Source organism: Haliotis asinina, chromosome 2 (assembly GCF_037392515.1).
Source record: "Haliotis asinina isolate JCU_RB_2024 chromosome 2, JCU_Hal_asi_v2, whole genome shotgun sequence".
Taxonomy (NCBI): domain Eukaryota; kingdom Metazoa; phylum Mollusca; class Gastropoda; order Lepetellida; family Haliotidae; genus Haliotis; species Haliotis asinina.
Genome location: NC_090281.1, coordinates 48681025 through 48697455, shown reverse-complemented (window position 1 = coordinate 48697455; position 16431 = coordinate 48681025). Strand labels below are relative to the sequence as shown.

Sequence of the window (16431 nt, the reverse complement as noted above, 5' to 3'; positions counted from 1 at the left end):
CAACAGGGATAGGTCACTCCCTTGCTTTCTTTACCATTTGTACTAATTAACGCGTGTCTCATCATGCTCCAACGCACACAGTGACTTTGCTCGTTCCCAGTATCGGTCGGAATTTACAATGAATGAATGAATTCTAATGAGAATCAAGAGCAAGAATTATCAGTGAATAAAAAAATGAAATAAAAAAAGTAGTACATATGTGAATGAATGAAAGAATAAATGATACGCCACGGCCACTCCCCCCAAAACACGTTTAAGAAAGCAAAAGTATCGCAAAAGTAACTCATGAGTTAATATCACATGTATTTTTAAAAGCTGCATGTAGGGAATGGCATGGACATTAACAAAATGTTAACTGACACTATCACACACCACACAAAAACAGAAAGTTTAAAATTATCACAAAACGTTAAAAGCACATTTCCAGTTTTGTCAAATAATAAGATCAACAAAAAATATTAAGATCAATAAGAAAGAAAGAAGTTAGAGAATTATAACCCTCAAACATCACCAACATCAATTGCGGATCAGATTAGATCGTCATATTTTTCACAAACATCACATACGCCCTAACAAGTTTTTTACAATCATAAAACTATCACTATTACTTGCAAACACCTTTCACCTGATGGTAAATTCCCTTCATAAAGATTAAAGGTGTATGGGAAATATGTTTTATAAAATAATAACTAGAAACACTCGAACAACGCAGTTTAGTATTTCCATGGCTGATCAGATCAAATCAGCGACATGTCACTTTTTCACACACCTCGAATACACCATAACATATGTTTTGTAGATGATGAAACTCTCACTATTACATGCAAACACATTTCACCTGATAGTATATTTCCCTCACAAGAATGAAAGGTGTACGTGACAGACGGTTTTGAAGCAATAACTACTGGTAAACACATATAAGATGATCCAAGACCTGACAAATGACCCTAATTTGCATACTTGGGAACGCCCCACAGAACGATCCACTTGAAACAACAGGGAGACAGGTTGTCTGATAAATATCGAAATCTGTTTAACAGTATTGAGACAGGTGTAAAACAGTAGCGAGACAGGTGTTACACAGTAGCGAGACGGTTGTTAATCAGTAGCGGTGTTGATTTCATGTCACGGTTAGCATGTATTGCCCGTGCATAATCGTCAAGCTACCTGTAGCAACCAAGTTTACTCGCCCAATTCGTTGTACCGCCTCTCTTGTCACAAATGCGTTTAGTGCGCAGGATCATCTAATATGTGTCTAGCAGTAGGAACACTCAAACAACGTCGTGTAGTATTTCAGTGGCGAAACAGAACAGATCGGCGATATGTCATATGTTTCACACAACTCAAATACGGTGTAATCATTTTTTCAAGTCATAAAACTATCACAACTACTTGCAAATACCCTCCAACTAAAGGTATGTTTCCCTTCTAAAAATTAAACGAAAGTGTGAAAGAAGTTTTTGTCGACTTAATTTAGCCTATCTTCTCGGTGAATCGAAAATGGAAGCCAGTGAGCTATAACATACCGACTTCAAACGTAACTACAAATCTACTGTCCCAATACTGACCCTAATAATAACTATTTGACTTAATTAAACTGAAGTGACAAAATAGTTAACCTACCTTCTACATATAGGTTTTCAGTTGCTACAACACTCAGCGAATGTAATCAGCTGTTGAAAATAAACCGGGCTCAATCTTAATACTAAGTCGCCGCCATATTGTCTACATTGGTCACGTGACGAGGCGAGACATACGTACTTTTCGAGGAGTTTCTTCTCCCTCTCTACATAGGCTCCCTGCTACGATGGACGTAATTCATTCTTAATATCTCCTACGCAGAACTTCGTATCTCCTACGTAGGACTTCTTATCTACTGCAATAGACCTCCAGACAGGATTCTATGCTCTATATTGCCTTACGGTCAACAAATACAGATTGAGTAACAAACCATTTGTGCATGAAAACAAGTTAAATTTAATAAGTTTTAAGCCCATCTTTTGAGGAAAAGAATACTTTTTCTCAGTTAACTACTTAGTCAGTTATTCTAATTATTATATTGCACTTATTATATTACACTTGTTACTTGTCACAAATATGGATGTCCGTACAGGACAGGGCTTTTTTGTTTTGTTATATAGCAGACACGTACACATTACATCTGTAATCACAATAAATACACTTGTTTAGGCATCATAAGTTTTGAGTCTACCTTAGACAGACCGACAGTAGCCAGCAAGGAAGTTGTACAACGTTAATTTGTAAATTTGCAACATCAGTGGAGTATGGAGTGCATCAGAAATGAACGTCTGACATTCGTATCGACTCTACCCAAAGCAGAGGTGGGCAAACTTGTTTCAGTCCAAGTAAAAGCTCAGGCGAGCAGTACACCCGACTGATCGATTCCTAATTAGAAGTAGTTAAATTGTAAATACTTCTTGAATTTTTATTTGGAGATGTTGACGAATCGAACTGATTCATAATTAGATCAGCCAACCTTCTTGTTATAGATGCAGAAAACTGCGACACAAACCTGTTTAAATCTGCCAGGTCAGGGACAGATGCGTCTCTTGTTAGTCACTGACAGGCAATAAATTATCTGTTATCCATGGCACGGTTGTGGTTTGTGTATGGAACATTCAAAATGTCAAAGCCATCCGAAACGTGCTTCATGTCATACCCCGTCCGTTAGTTGCTTCTAACAAGCATAGTCGCCTTTTATGATAAAAAGAACTTGCGTAAATTATTCTAGTTAATTAGAAGAACTTGTGTTAATGAAGTAAAGTATGAACTATATGTATTGCCATTACTTGAAAACTGCATGACCATTAGTATGCCATTACCATTCTATTAATGTTACGATGACATTATGTGTTTCAGTGCCATATGCGTCAATAAATAATGGAAAACCTTTCTAACCTTTTTTCTGTTGGTCCATATGACTAGGAATAAGAACCTTTTGGCTTTTGTCACGGCCCTTATGACTTTTCCAACAGCCCTTTTGACTTGGCACTTTTCGGCCCTGTTGTCTTCCGCCCGTTTGATTAGTTCCCATTATAAAACCGACATTAACGCAGACGAGTTCACACAACCATACATGCAGGACCCTGACGTTGCTGTGTAATTGTCGTTGCAAGCCCATTTCACATCCATGGTGACACTTTCACGTAACGAATCGTGTCTGGACCAGGCAATCCAGTGATCAACAGCATAAGCACCGATCTGTGCAACTGGGAACCAATGATGTGTCAACCAAGTCAGCGAGCCTGACCACCTGCTCTGGTTTGTCATCCCTTATGACAAACATGGGCTACGGAAGGCCAGTATTCTAACCAGGACCTTCACGGATAGGACTGAATAGTATTGACAATTATTTAGACCACCATTGTAGAGCTAGCAAATTGTTGAGTACACTGTTACACAAACCAACAAACAAACCAGTGTGTCCTCTAGGTATTTTCTAAAGTCAGACTGGCCACTTCCATTTTTGTATTCAGGTCACATGACAGAGTCACCGAGTCAGCAAGATGCAGATTAAATTTTAGAATGATTTGGGTCTTTACCACCTTTACCTATGACCTATGAGCAAGCACAGGCGAACATACAAACATTATCTGGCAAACCTGATTCATCCAAGGGATGCAACTCTGCATACCGAAATGTGGCTCATCAGATGACAGAAGTAAAGTAATATATTTCATAAAAATGTTTCAGGTTTTAGTCAAAATGTCTTACTAACAGGATTGGGTTGTCAGGCTCATTGACTTGCTTGACACATGTCAGTAATCCAAAATGCATAGAACAAAGCTCAGAATGTTGATCACTGGATTGTCAGGACTAGACTTGGTTTTTCACAGACTGCCGCTGGAATATTGCTGAGAATGGCGTTAAACAATGAAACAACCAACCAGATGCCAAGTCTTGAATTTTCACGAACTAAAACCACAGAAACATGGCTTCCATTGGATGTTTTATTTCAGATTAAAGTTAATGTGATCATAAATTCAGCCAAATATTTGACTAACGCGAATGTGTTTTCTGTACAACAACTGGATTACAACAACTAATACAATCTCATTTAAAAGAATTTACTCACAAAATTTGAAAACAATATCAACATGGACACACATAGAGAAGTTGAACTGGGTTGAAATAGGCAATAATGGTCCCAGCAAGATAGAAACACCATCTGCTCTCCAGTTTGGATCCGATAGCTTCTTGTACTTGTTATCAGACTTTTCTCCACAAATCAGTAAGTTCTGTCATACAAGAAGTACATTTGTTCCAAGTGGTCAGTTGGTTGGAATAAAGAAATTTCAAAAGCAACATTTCAGGACTAATTCCTCTCTCCCACAATATACTTTAATTTGTTTCTCAGGCCAGACCAATTTCATTTCTTGTTTTACAGATTTTTGTCTCAGAAAACCTACAGACAGGAGGGGACAAATATAAAATTACCAATCAAAGTAATATTCCATCTAAATACTAAAAGTATTTTACTTTTGGAAAATTATGAAGTGTGTAGTTTTACATTTGTGGACAATACAATTCAGTTTTTGAGCGGGGAAAATCAATATATACAATTTTTCTCATTCATGAAAAAATACAGCTGGCAGATCTGTAAAACCAGAAATAAAATTGGTCTGGCCTCATTGAAATAACATTCCATCAAGAAGTGAAAATATGTTCATCAACAAGTTTTTTCCTATCATCAGGTGGTGAAATTTGTGAAACAAGTAACAAATCCAGGGTAACTGATGCAACTCCTGTCCCCAATACACACATGAATTTACATGGGGGACTGATGCAGTGTGCAAAATACCCACAGGCCCGCTTGCACATGGCTAGTAAAAATCCTGTCGGGCCAGTCTATCTCCATAATCACTGGACAGACTAACTAGTGAATTTCCATGGGGTCATTTTATAAATGTATCACTCTCCCTGACTTCTTAAGTTATAATTCACTTTTAAATCATGCTAGATTATGACCTGATACAACTGTTAATCATATTAGCAGCTTAACGACGAAACCTGTGTCTGCATTAATGTTTAGGGCCAGTGAAATGGGCTAGTAACTTTTAGGCATAGCTAGCCTGAATCGCCAGCAAAATTTGGAAACTATTTCACACACTGGACTGATGTGAGGTGTTGTGGTGTTGGTGCCCACAAAGTGAGCTCAGCACTGTGATGCTGGTGCATGTTAAAGCATGGGAGTTACACTCACCTTACAACTAAAATGGCTTTGTGGAACAGGCCCAAGTAACAGACCTGATCATCGAGACTAAGTCTTTATTGGAAAGAATGATTGACTTAAACAGAGAAGCCTGTACCATGTGGACAAGGAACGGAAGATGCTAGTAGTTGATGATTGTGATTCTGCAACTAGGGTTGGCTAAAATCATTGATGATTATTGACTGAAAACTAGTAATTGATAATATCATACAATATTTCTCTGACAGAAACAAGTTTAATTTTCTTGCACAATGTAGAAATCTAGGACAGTATTCATATAAGTTATGGTAACTATGCTGTTTTGTTAGTAGTCCATGCAAAGCATGTCACCACTCACAAATGATATATATTCCTTTCTTTCAGACCTTTCAGCATTATTACTCAGTCATGTCTGTAATTAGTTAATGATCTGTATGATATATATCAACACAGCTCTAGCAATAACAGCATGGCTGTCACAGGGATGAGGGAGGTGGGGAGTGCGTCTGTCACCCATTTTGTGTGTGCACAGCTCTTAAGGTTGTACAGCAGGAATGAAGAACTCTAACAAAGGGAAACAACTCTCATGATAAAGTTGCATAATGGGAGAAGCAATGACAACATATTTTTCCAAATATCCAATTGTGTTAGCAGGCAGAGTATGGAGGTTTCAAACGTTAAATATCTGCACAGCGTTTCATGTCTTTCATCTGTGGGTGTTGCCGATGACTAAACAATTCATTTTGGAACAGATCTGATCCAGATGTTTCAAATGAAACAGTTTTGAAAACCACATACACATCAGTGAGTGAGTTTATTTTTCTGTCTCTTTAAGCAATACTAAAAGGAATCTCAGGAATCTAACCTGTGTCTTTGCAAATGTTTAACCTCTAGGCTACCCAGTTGCCTCCATATAAACATGAAGGAAATCTGAATAAAATTCAGATCATACCATTATCAGAAATTGTAATGAGCACTGTGAGACAGCCATAACGTCACTCAATATATAACATCAATGATGTAATGTCATGATCCAATATTTCATTGAATGACATCACAGGTTTCCATGACAACTTAACTTTGGGATAAAAAGTATGCAAAGAAAAAATAATGCAACAAATCGTTTGTAAATATTAATAAAACTAAAACTATATTGTTCATAATTCAGGACACCACTTCAAGTAATGCATTCAAAAGCTGAAATTTTACCAAAGACAGTCCTGGTAGGCCAAACTAGATATATAAATAAGTTAGTGAACCTAAACCCATTATTTTCGCCTTTTGCAAACAGATCCTGACACACACTCATTCATTTCACAATAATCAGTAACCATGGTAACCATGAAAAGACAATACAACTGTAAAATCCTCACCACTGCCATCTAGCACAACACAACCCAAAGACAGAACATGGTCACAATCTGGACCTCTCATACATACATTGTATACCCAACCACATACCTACCAACCACGTTGGCCCAATATTCCAAGGTCAGGAATCATTGTGACTTAACTCGACCTTTGGCAATTATGGCCAGATATTCCCTCTTTCATAACATCTCAACCTGTAGCAGGGATAAATTCAAACACAAGACATAATTTTTCGTGTTCTTCAAAACATTCCTGAATATATCATTATGTGGTTAATAAAGCAAATATTATTGGTCTTGAAATCTACAACAGAATTTACACTTGTTAGTTAATGTTCATTTCTCAGGAGGAGAAAGTACCAACCATCAAAGGATGTGCCTTTATCTGAAGTCAGAGGTCGTAGGGAACACTCAATATGTACGTAAAATAATCATAATGAAGGCATTTCTGGGTTTACAGCAAGAAACCCTTGATGTTTATGCTTCATGCTGAACACCGATGTCAAGGAGAACTCATTCTCCTATGGGGAGGTTTCTTCAGCAAACAATGTAACAAAGCTGCCAAATGTGTTATAGTTGTACAGGATGTTGAAGGGAACAGTCTATTCTCATTCATATGTCCAAAGGCTATTTCTAATAGATGTGTTTTGGAGAGTATAATGCTACAAGACGATTTCCCACTGACACAGGTTAGCATATACATGAACTAGCTGACCATGACACATGGTGGGCTTTTGGAACTAAATGAACAGATGAATGTCTGGAAATATACAAAGTCATTTCAAATTTTTCAAGTGAGGTTGATTTCCTGTTGTCACATAAAAATCAATGTTTCATTCAAACTGCAACACTATCTGTGCAGTTAGGTACAAACAGGCCAGTATGAAAACCAATGAGAGATGATTGTTGAGTCTCAATGATGGCCTTTAAGCCTTTCCAAAATTCAGCATATCCTCTATGTCGGCATGACATGGCAGCCCTTCCCTAGGAACAAGTTCATATCTGCCACTGGGTTCGCCAAGCTTGACAAGAATCTCCACCATCTGATCTGGGGTGTTCTTGCGGTACAGCTTCAAGAAACGATCCTTGATCTTCTTCTGCATAATTTTCAAGCCTGTTCTCTTGGCAAGGTACTTAATCTGATCCCAGTCACCCTGCTCAAACCCATACACAAAGCGCAAATCCCGAAGGGTGTCCATCTGTTTGTAGTCCAGCATGACCTTCTCAATGGCATCCCTATGCCACTTGTTGATTCGGCATCTGTTAGGAAGTTCTTCCTCCTCAGCACCACCATCTTCATCCTTGCCCCCTTCCTCACCCTTATCGTCATCACCTTCCTTATCATCCTCAGCCTTGCTTTCATCACCATTACTTTCTTTATTTGCATCACTGCCTTTAACATCTGAAGTAATAGCACCTTCAGGTGCTCCTGACACAGAAGGATCTCCTGAAGGATCTCCAGAAGTGTTTGCAGAAGGATCTCCTGAAGGATCTCCAGAAGTGTTTCCAGAAGGATCTCCTGAAGGAGCTTCAGAAGGGTTTCCAGTAGGATCTTCTGAAGGATCTTCCGAAGTGTTTCCAGAAGGATCTCCTGAAGTTGATGACTTGACCTCAGCTTCTTCCTCAGCCACATTTGGTGCAGCCTTCCTTGCAGTTTTAAGAGGTGGTGCAGGGATGTCTTCCTCATCTTCCTCATCATCATCTGGGTCATCCCGGAAGTACCTCTTCCGGGTGACAATGATGTAGTCGTCTGTTCCAGTATCTCCACTCGCTGCCTTTAGTTCCTCACCCTTTTTAACAATGTCATCTGCTGTCACCACAATGTCATTGCACTCCTTTGTTGATCGTACCTGAAAGAGTAGAAAATACATTGCATTTCACATTTTCAGATACTAGTTGTTTTGTTTCTACAGTAATGATTTCAGTCTGCATGTTGACGTAATTACATCATGAATTTGTAAATCAAACCTAACTGATTTAGAACTGCTCAAATTCAAATGACAGCAATGAACATACAAACCTTGAGCACTGTCTGAGTCTCATAAAACTTGAAGAGAGCATCTGCAGCAGCTAGAGTGCGGACTGTGTGTTGGTCCCCAGCAACGGCCTCTCCGACCTTCGTCTGCTGCAGGATCATCTCACATCTGGAACAATGCCCATGTACATAAACACATCAGCACACACCTCATCAATCAAGTACAGTCATGCTGGTATCCCTATCAGTAGTGCATGAAATAATGACCGCCAAAGAAAGGCTACATTTCTGATGGATGGACTAAATACACACTCGACCACCCGGACGGTCTGATAAAATTTTTTGGTGTTCCAAATATTGGAGTAAATTCACCATATCTGGTCATCTGGTTTGGTTAAATCCTTTGAGGCTGGCAACATTTTGAAGTTACCAACTCCAATGTCTGGCTGGATTTTTGGCTTATTTTATACACTGCCGGTGTTGACTGAGGACTCTATCTGGATTAATGCCATGTTGTGCCTTCATGGATCACTAGCAGAATGCTTCACATATTTTCAGGAATATATCTACAATCAAACTTGTGAGGACTGCCATCATGCTGTTAAACACCTTTGGGTGGTTTGAATGTTGAATCAAAATTCCTTCCTTGCTTTACACATGTTCACCTCCATGACAATAATCATCTACAGTTGTAAGACATACAACTCTTCCATTATGACTGATTTGGTGATAACAGGAATATTAGCAAAGCTAGAGGTTGGTTATTTGTATTCAAAACGTGAAAATTTTTTACAGACAATCTCTGTCCATGCCTTGGAAAAGAAGGTACAGTACTAGTTAATAAAGTACCACAACACTTTACATCATCATTTGTCTTAACTAATGTCACTCTCTCTCTCACTCTATCACTCACTGACACGCACGCATGCATATAACACACTCTACATCATCACTTGTTGTAACTAACATATCACATAAGGTACTGCATCAGTATTTACCTGTATCCTCCACACATACTGCATCATGAGTATTTACCTGCATCCCCCACACATACTGCATAATCAGTATTTACCGGTATGCTGCAACACATACTGCATCAATTTTTACCTGTACCCTTCTCTCATACTGCATCATTAGTATTTACCTGTATCCCCCCCCACACACTGTATCATCAGTATTTACCTGTATCCCTTCTCGTCTGGTTCAATCTTCCACTCCAGAAGCATCCCATTCCACATCGCACTCATCATCAAGATACTGTATGCATTTTTTCTGCGATTGAAGGACCAATCATGTGTCTCCACAATAACCATTTCGTTCCATTCTTTGTTTCTCTGTATGGGATCTCGTCTGAGTAGTTTTAAGCGGCCAATATTTGACTCTACACCTTCTGTTCTCGATTTTGCCCACACTTCAGTTTTGGCTACTTTCAGCTCTTCTTCTGGCGCTGGCTTGCCTGCATCAAAGATCTCCTCACCTGTCATGGTTGTAAGTTTATGGTAGGCATTCTCGTAGGCTTCAGCATGTGCATTTGCCCGAGTCTCCCCCTTCCCTGTTCCAATCAGAACCTTCTGCAGGTAGTAGTCACAAATAACATTCTCCTCAGCTGGTCGGTTCTCGTCTGGTTCAAGGAACTTAACAACACATTTGGGCTCCAACCCAATACGGAACACATTCCGATCCAACAAGTGCATGAGTGAGGCATTAGGATGTCGTGGTGTCTCAAGGCAGTAGGAAACCACAGCTGCCAGCTTCTCCTTTACCTCATCATCTGTCAGCTCCAGCTTGAGCACTTGGTCTATGGATGTTCCTTCGGGGATGTCAACCTGCATCTCTCCTTTCTCGATTGAAATGAACCTCTTCAGAGCAATAGCACCTGGGTCATCATACTCTTCATCTTTTTTGAAGAAGGATTTGGCATCAATTTTCAGAATCTGTATACCAACATCTCTCAGACCCAGTATGTGTCGGATGGATTTGTTGCGGATGATGTTGATGGCCTTTCTGTAAGTTGACTGTTTTGTTCTTTGCTTGTCTCCCCCTACACTGCGGGCTATGAACACTTTATTGAGTTTGAGACATCCGGTGAATATGTACTTCTTGCCCACTTTGTGGACAACTTCATGGCTGTAATCAGCTCGGAGGCCTGAACGGCTGGCAGTAACTCCCTTCTCAATCACCTGAACATCATTATTGCTGTGATACCTTCGGAGATATTCACCCAACCTTTCCAGTCTTTCAGCCACTGTTAAAATAGCAGGTTCAGATTCTTCATTGTATGGTGGATAGTATGGCTGTGAGCCGCCTGGATGGCTCCAGTACCCACCATCAGGCTGGTACCCTTGGTGTCCCCATCCGCCACTAGGGTCCGACATGAACCCTGGGGGGGAACCTGCTGACCCCACCCACTGCATCCAACCTTGGACTTGTTCCGTCAAATGGTCTTTGAAAAAAGAAACAGACCGTTTAGCTGAGGAAAGCAAAAAATTAACTGAAATTTTTAGAAAAAACTGTCAATACCATTACTATTCCACCTTAATACATATAATATTAATATAGCATCTAATCACAACAAACAGAATCAACACACTGCTGATAAACCATTCCAAAGACATGCTTTCAAGGTAAACTGTGAACAAATAATGTGCCCCTTCCAGGGCAAAAGTAATGCATTGTCATGATGCATGACTAGAAATGATGCATGACATGATGCATGACTAGAAAGTGGAATCTTAACCATTTTTCCCTTATGAATGTTCGGGAATGATCCATGATCCTTATGTTATGATAACTTACAGCTTTGATTCTTGGTATTTTTTTTACAGCGCTTCATGCGTAGGAATGTCAACACCAATCATTAACAAATATATAATGGGCTTTGCTAATTGATTTTTTAGAAACAGTGGGAAACTAAACAGTCTTTATTGATTTGACAAAATGGGCCTGCAGACTTCATTCAAGGCATAGACTTTGATGTAGATTCAAACACCTGCAGGCAGCAGCAGGCCCTGAGAGTCAACTGGCAAAATGAAGTACCTTATTACAAACACTGGCCCATTCGCCATGAACTTCACTTTGGAAATAAGGGTCACTTTAAATGAGTGAGTGAGTGAGTGAGTTGAGTTGAGTTTTACGCAGCACTCAGCAATATTCCAGCTATATGGCGGCGGTGTGTAAATAATCGAGTCAGACAATCCAGTGATCAACAACATGAGCATTGATCTGCACAACTGGGAACCGATGACATGTGTCAACCAAGTCAGCTAGCCTGACCACCTGATCCTGTTAGATGCCTCTTACAACAAGCATAGACGCCTTTTATGGCAGCATGGGTTGCTGAAGGCCTATTCTATCCCGGGACCTTCACGTGCCCACTTTAAATGACTAGGAAGTACTTGAATATTGAAACTATCTACCATTCTGCGCATAGTAATCATTCCTCCTGCCTCCGTAGTAGCCTCGTCCACGGTTCCGGTCAAACCTCCTCTTCTTGGACCGTGAATGGTCACCCCAACCGTCGTTTGACCGGTTAAATGACATTATTCTGCAAAGAGGAAAACGTGAAATCTGTTGAGGACTACTTTTCTGGATATGCAACTTGGCAGGCAACCTTTTGACATTGATTATAATGTTGTTGCCAAGCAGGTGATGTCATCACCCAACAATGACATTAAAATGTATTCCATGTCGAAACAACAAGATTAAAAACCATGTTGAAATGTTGCCCATTCAGAATAAAGAGGTCCTCATACTTCATCTACCCAACTTCTAGAATGCCAGTCAAAGAACAGACAACTGTTGATTGTTTGGTCATAACAGATCTGAAACTCATCTGGAGTGAGTGAGTGAGTGGATGGGTGAGTGAGTGGATTTGCGTGGATGGGAGAGTGAGTGAGTGAGTGAGTGAGTGAGTGAGTGAGTTTTAATGCCACTTGCACAATATTCCCGCCACATCACAGAACACTTTCTGCAACTTACAGCCAACTTCGGCCTCAAACATGGACCTTAAATACTAGTCCCCCCCTACCAGAGCTGCAGATAACATTTGGGGCCACAGAGTTATTGTATATGTGCACTGCATAGATTAACATATAAATTTGAGCATGGTCAGTTTAAGTATGAAATGCACAGAAATATCACCAATAACAATGACATAACCATGCTGCAAACAATGGCTAACACACCATTCCCAGGATTTCTGGTCTGGAACTGAAACTAAAAGGCTTCAAACCAACACCAAATATTCTTAAAGCATACAGAAAAGATTCTACAGTTACCCAATGCACAATTACAAATAGTATTTGTTGAAACACAATTGTAAACCAAAAGTCACTGTGTTCTGTAATCTGATTGGTTGATAAACATGATCAAATGGTATTAGATTCCCGGAAACTGCAAGACTATTCACTGCGTATTGACACGTAAACAATTGTTTTGTTGTGTCATCAACAGTGGTGACGTCATTCAAATCATACTGTGACGTAAAGTTAGAATGACGTCACAAATGAGCAACTCCAGATGCTACAATGGGAACCAGCTGAAACGGCCAGCTGATGAAACTTCACTGCTGTACTCCTACTCCATGTGAACGAGTGCAGACAGTAAAACCCCCTTTGTTTACTTTTTGGTTTACAATGTCGATAAACATCATGTGTTGGCCAATTTCCGGGTGTTATTGAGTATTTGAAGCACCGGAGGCCGGAGGTTTCAAATGAAATATTCCCGTGCTTCAAATACTCAATAACACCCGGAAATTGGCCAACACATGATGTTTATCTCCTAAGTAGAGAATATTGCTCATCTAAACAGTCATTGGCAGGGGCCTCCAGGTCATAACATGAAAAGAGCAAATAACAAACCCTGCATACATAGCACCACAGACTTTACTTTGAAATAAGATTATACCTTAATGTTAAAGTAGAAAGTATACCATCTGCAATACCTGTGTAAGTGTTCATGCTTCGGTTCATCTCAGTTAATGTTATTAGTTACACAGTGTTTTGAAAGGGAGTACTCGGGCCTGTTTCACAAAACTCTCGTAAGCCTAAGATCTCGTAACTCTTCTCGTAGCACTTGCACCTGGTATACTGTAACATAGGAGGTGCAAGTGCTACGAGGAAAGTTACGAGATCCGAGGCTTACGAGAGTTTTGTGACTCTAAGACCCTTGCAAATTTTGAAGTGATCAGCTGTTTGGCATCCACATTCCACCTAAAGTCAAGGTCATTCTTACAACCTGTGTAGTGTGTCATGTGACAGATTTGATGGGGTGTAGGGTTCGTTCACCCAGGCAAATCCATCTACATGGTTTTGTATGGTGGCTGTTAACTAATCAAAATTTGACAAATTTATCTTAAAGGTAATACTATTAACATCTTAACATTCCTTTGAGTAACAAAATATATCATATCCACCTCACTCAAAATCAGTTTGGTATTTTGCCATTTTCCATTCATTCTAAAAAATAATAATAAAATTCAAATGTTTGTTTATGTATTCGTTATTTATATCTGATCTGTAATGTGAAAATAAGAATAAGACTAATAATAATAAGAAGAAGAACAAGAGTAAGAAAGACTGCAAGTGCATGTGCCAAAATTGAACCTCTCAGTATATCTCAGCTATTTTATGTAACCACTGGTATGCAAACTAAGATCTGACATTTTTGTGCGTTCTAATTCAAATCTTTTGAGTATTTACAAAAAATCAAGCATACTTGTACACAACTGAATCTGCCTACTGCCTCCTATACCACCCAACATGGGCTTCACTTGGCTAGAGTTCACATACATAACAAAGTATATTTATTTTATATGAACACAGAAAATTATTATCTGCTTGATTGGTATTTTAGAAGTTAACGATAACAAAAGAAAAAAACAACAATAAAAGGCAAGATTATGTATGGACGACATCTTCTTTATTACATCACTCTTACTCTTGCATGACAGGTTTAAGAATTTATACAAAAAAACATCATAATTTCATAAAGTCTGCAATAAATCATCTTGACTTTTAACATGTTTAAGTATAGAAAAGTATTGCACAGAGTACAATTACATGTATGTTTCTGTTTGTAAAGAAAACAGTATTCATAGTAACAACTCATTTCCACAAAAAATCATGGAAATAGCTGCAGAGGAAATTTAATAAAATGTTTCTCCCTCTACTTCAATATTTATAAGCAAAAAACAATTGTATTGCTATTCAGATAACAAAGGGAGATAATTCAATGACTTTGCAACTTCTTTATTACAAAAGGATAAATGCTTTGGTATAGATGCTGACACTGTCACCAAGCCACTGATGTGCAGCAATGCAGACTAGGAAGGTCAGATATTCCTGGATAATTCATGTATTTACATATTACTTGATAACAGATTGTTACACTACAAGTCGGTCAATTTTGGTTCCCAGAAAAATGTTATCACATTTAAGAAAGACGCACTGCGTGGAGTCATATATAAATTTGTCGTGTAGGATGGCGCAAGGTCAGTTTAAGTAAGAAATATATACAGAAATATCACGAATAACAATGACACCACCATGATGATAACAATGACAAGCCCACCATTCCCACGATTTCTGAACTGGAAGTGAAATAAAAACGCTTCAGATCAACACCAAATACTCTTAAAGTACGCACGACAGATGCTTTAGTTACCCAATACACAATAACAAAGAATATTTGTTGAAACACGAGAAGAATTGTTTCTCTTCTACAAAGATCGCCATTGAGAGCAGCTTCCGGGTCATTACGGCAAATAACAAACCTTTCATTGCCTAGCACCGTAGTTTTTTCGATGAAACATGATGAATATACCTTAATGTTAAAGAATACCAACCGCAATACTTACGTAAGTACTTTTATATGCAGTGATATCGCATATACCAGAAACAAACCGGTAGATAATTTCTTCCAGAGAATACACACGCTTCTCTTTAGGGGGAGGTAACTCTAATTCGCACTTCCTGTTACGGTGTCTCGCAATGTAGAACTCCCGAAGGTTTGAGTTCGAAACTCCATAGCAAGTTGCTGTTTGTTATTATTATATGTCAAAGTGCGATAATAACATACTGGTCAATAAATATTTGCTTCTACTTTTTGTGTTTTATTCATCTTGTTTTAGGAACAAAATCATGACATCATGTGACAGCTTAATATTAAACCATGCGTCATTCATTGACAAGTATATCATACATATGGTAAGAAAGTAAGGAACGTCTAAGTCCATATCAGTCAAACAGTTGATGGTAATTCGTACTAACAGGGATAACAAAAACGCTTCATGGAATACAATGTCAGGCTACTACCTTGTTCAGGAATGTATCGATATCCACGTAAAAGAAATCGTATTTCATTCATCTGCAGCTGGTAAATAATCCTGCTCTGTGTCGCGTGTCTTACACAACTGTCTAAAGCAACACATCGTTTCACGTCATTCGTTGGTGAAAACCTGATAAACCTCTCACTGGTCACCCAAGATAGCACACCTGGCAACTAATTGTATGATGTCCGCTATTCTAAGTAATTTAGTTAACCAATAAAGAGCAATCAATCTATCAACGCAAGGGTGGTTAATTCTTTGAAGGGAGGATGTTGTTTTTACAATCGCACTTTACGACAGGGTGTAGTCATCTACACACACTACCTTTTGACAAAAGTAATTAATCAATCAGTGTGTTATCGGTTAATCTTTTGATCGATGTTTGTTTTTGTAACTCAGCTGATAAACCCTCTTGCATCACATACATGCACATATTACATAACATACAATAAATTTGCCGTTACAGACCTTAATTTATAATGATGAGTATTTACTCCAGACAGGAGAAATGCCAATGGGAATCTTTGTTGAGTAATCTGAGTGGTGT

General features: G+C 38.9%; 1 protein-coding gene across 2 annotated transcripts; it reads right to left on the bottom strand.

Annotated features, from left to right (window-relative positions):
- Positions 1-3957: 3957 nt before the first annotated feature.
- LOC137273845 (uncharacterized) lies at positions 3958-15521 on the bottom strand. 2 transcript variants are annotated; one of them, XM_067806718.1, is made up of 5 exons: positions 15414-15521; positions 11974-12101; positions 9740-11000; positions 8603-8726; positions 3958-8432 (listed from the first exon to the last, which is right to left on the bottom strand). In XM_067806718.1, exons 2-5 carry the CDS (start codon positions 12095-12097, stop codon positions 7509-7511), a joined length of 2433 nt encoding a protein of 810 aa, XP_067662819.1. In that variant the 5' UTR covers positions 12098-12101; positions 15414-15521; the 3' UTR covers positions 3958-7508. The 2 variants fall into 2 exon arrangements, with proteins under 2 accessions (XP_067662819.1, XP_067662820.1); XM_067806719.1 differs by having other exon boundaries at positions 15410-15493.
- Positions 15522-16431: the final 910 nt, after the last annotated feature.

Coding starts and splice junctions, on each gene's coding strand:
- LOC137273845 (XM_067806718.1), bottom strand. CDS start 12,097: ATGTCATTTAACCGGTCAAACGACGGTTGGGGTGACCATTCACGGTCC. Junction 11,001..11,973: donor TGATTACTATGCGCAGAATG/GTAGATAGTTTC, acceptor CTTTTTTCAAAG/ACCATTTGACGGAACAAGTC. Junction 8,727..9,739: donor CCAGACGAGAAGGGATACAG/GTAAATACTGAT, acceptor GCATTGTTCCAG/ATGTGAGATGATCCTGCAGC.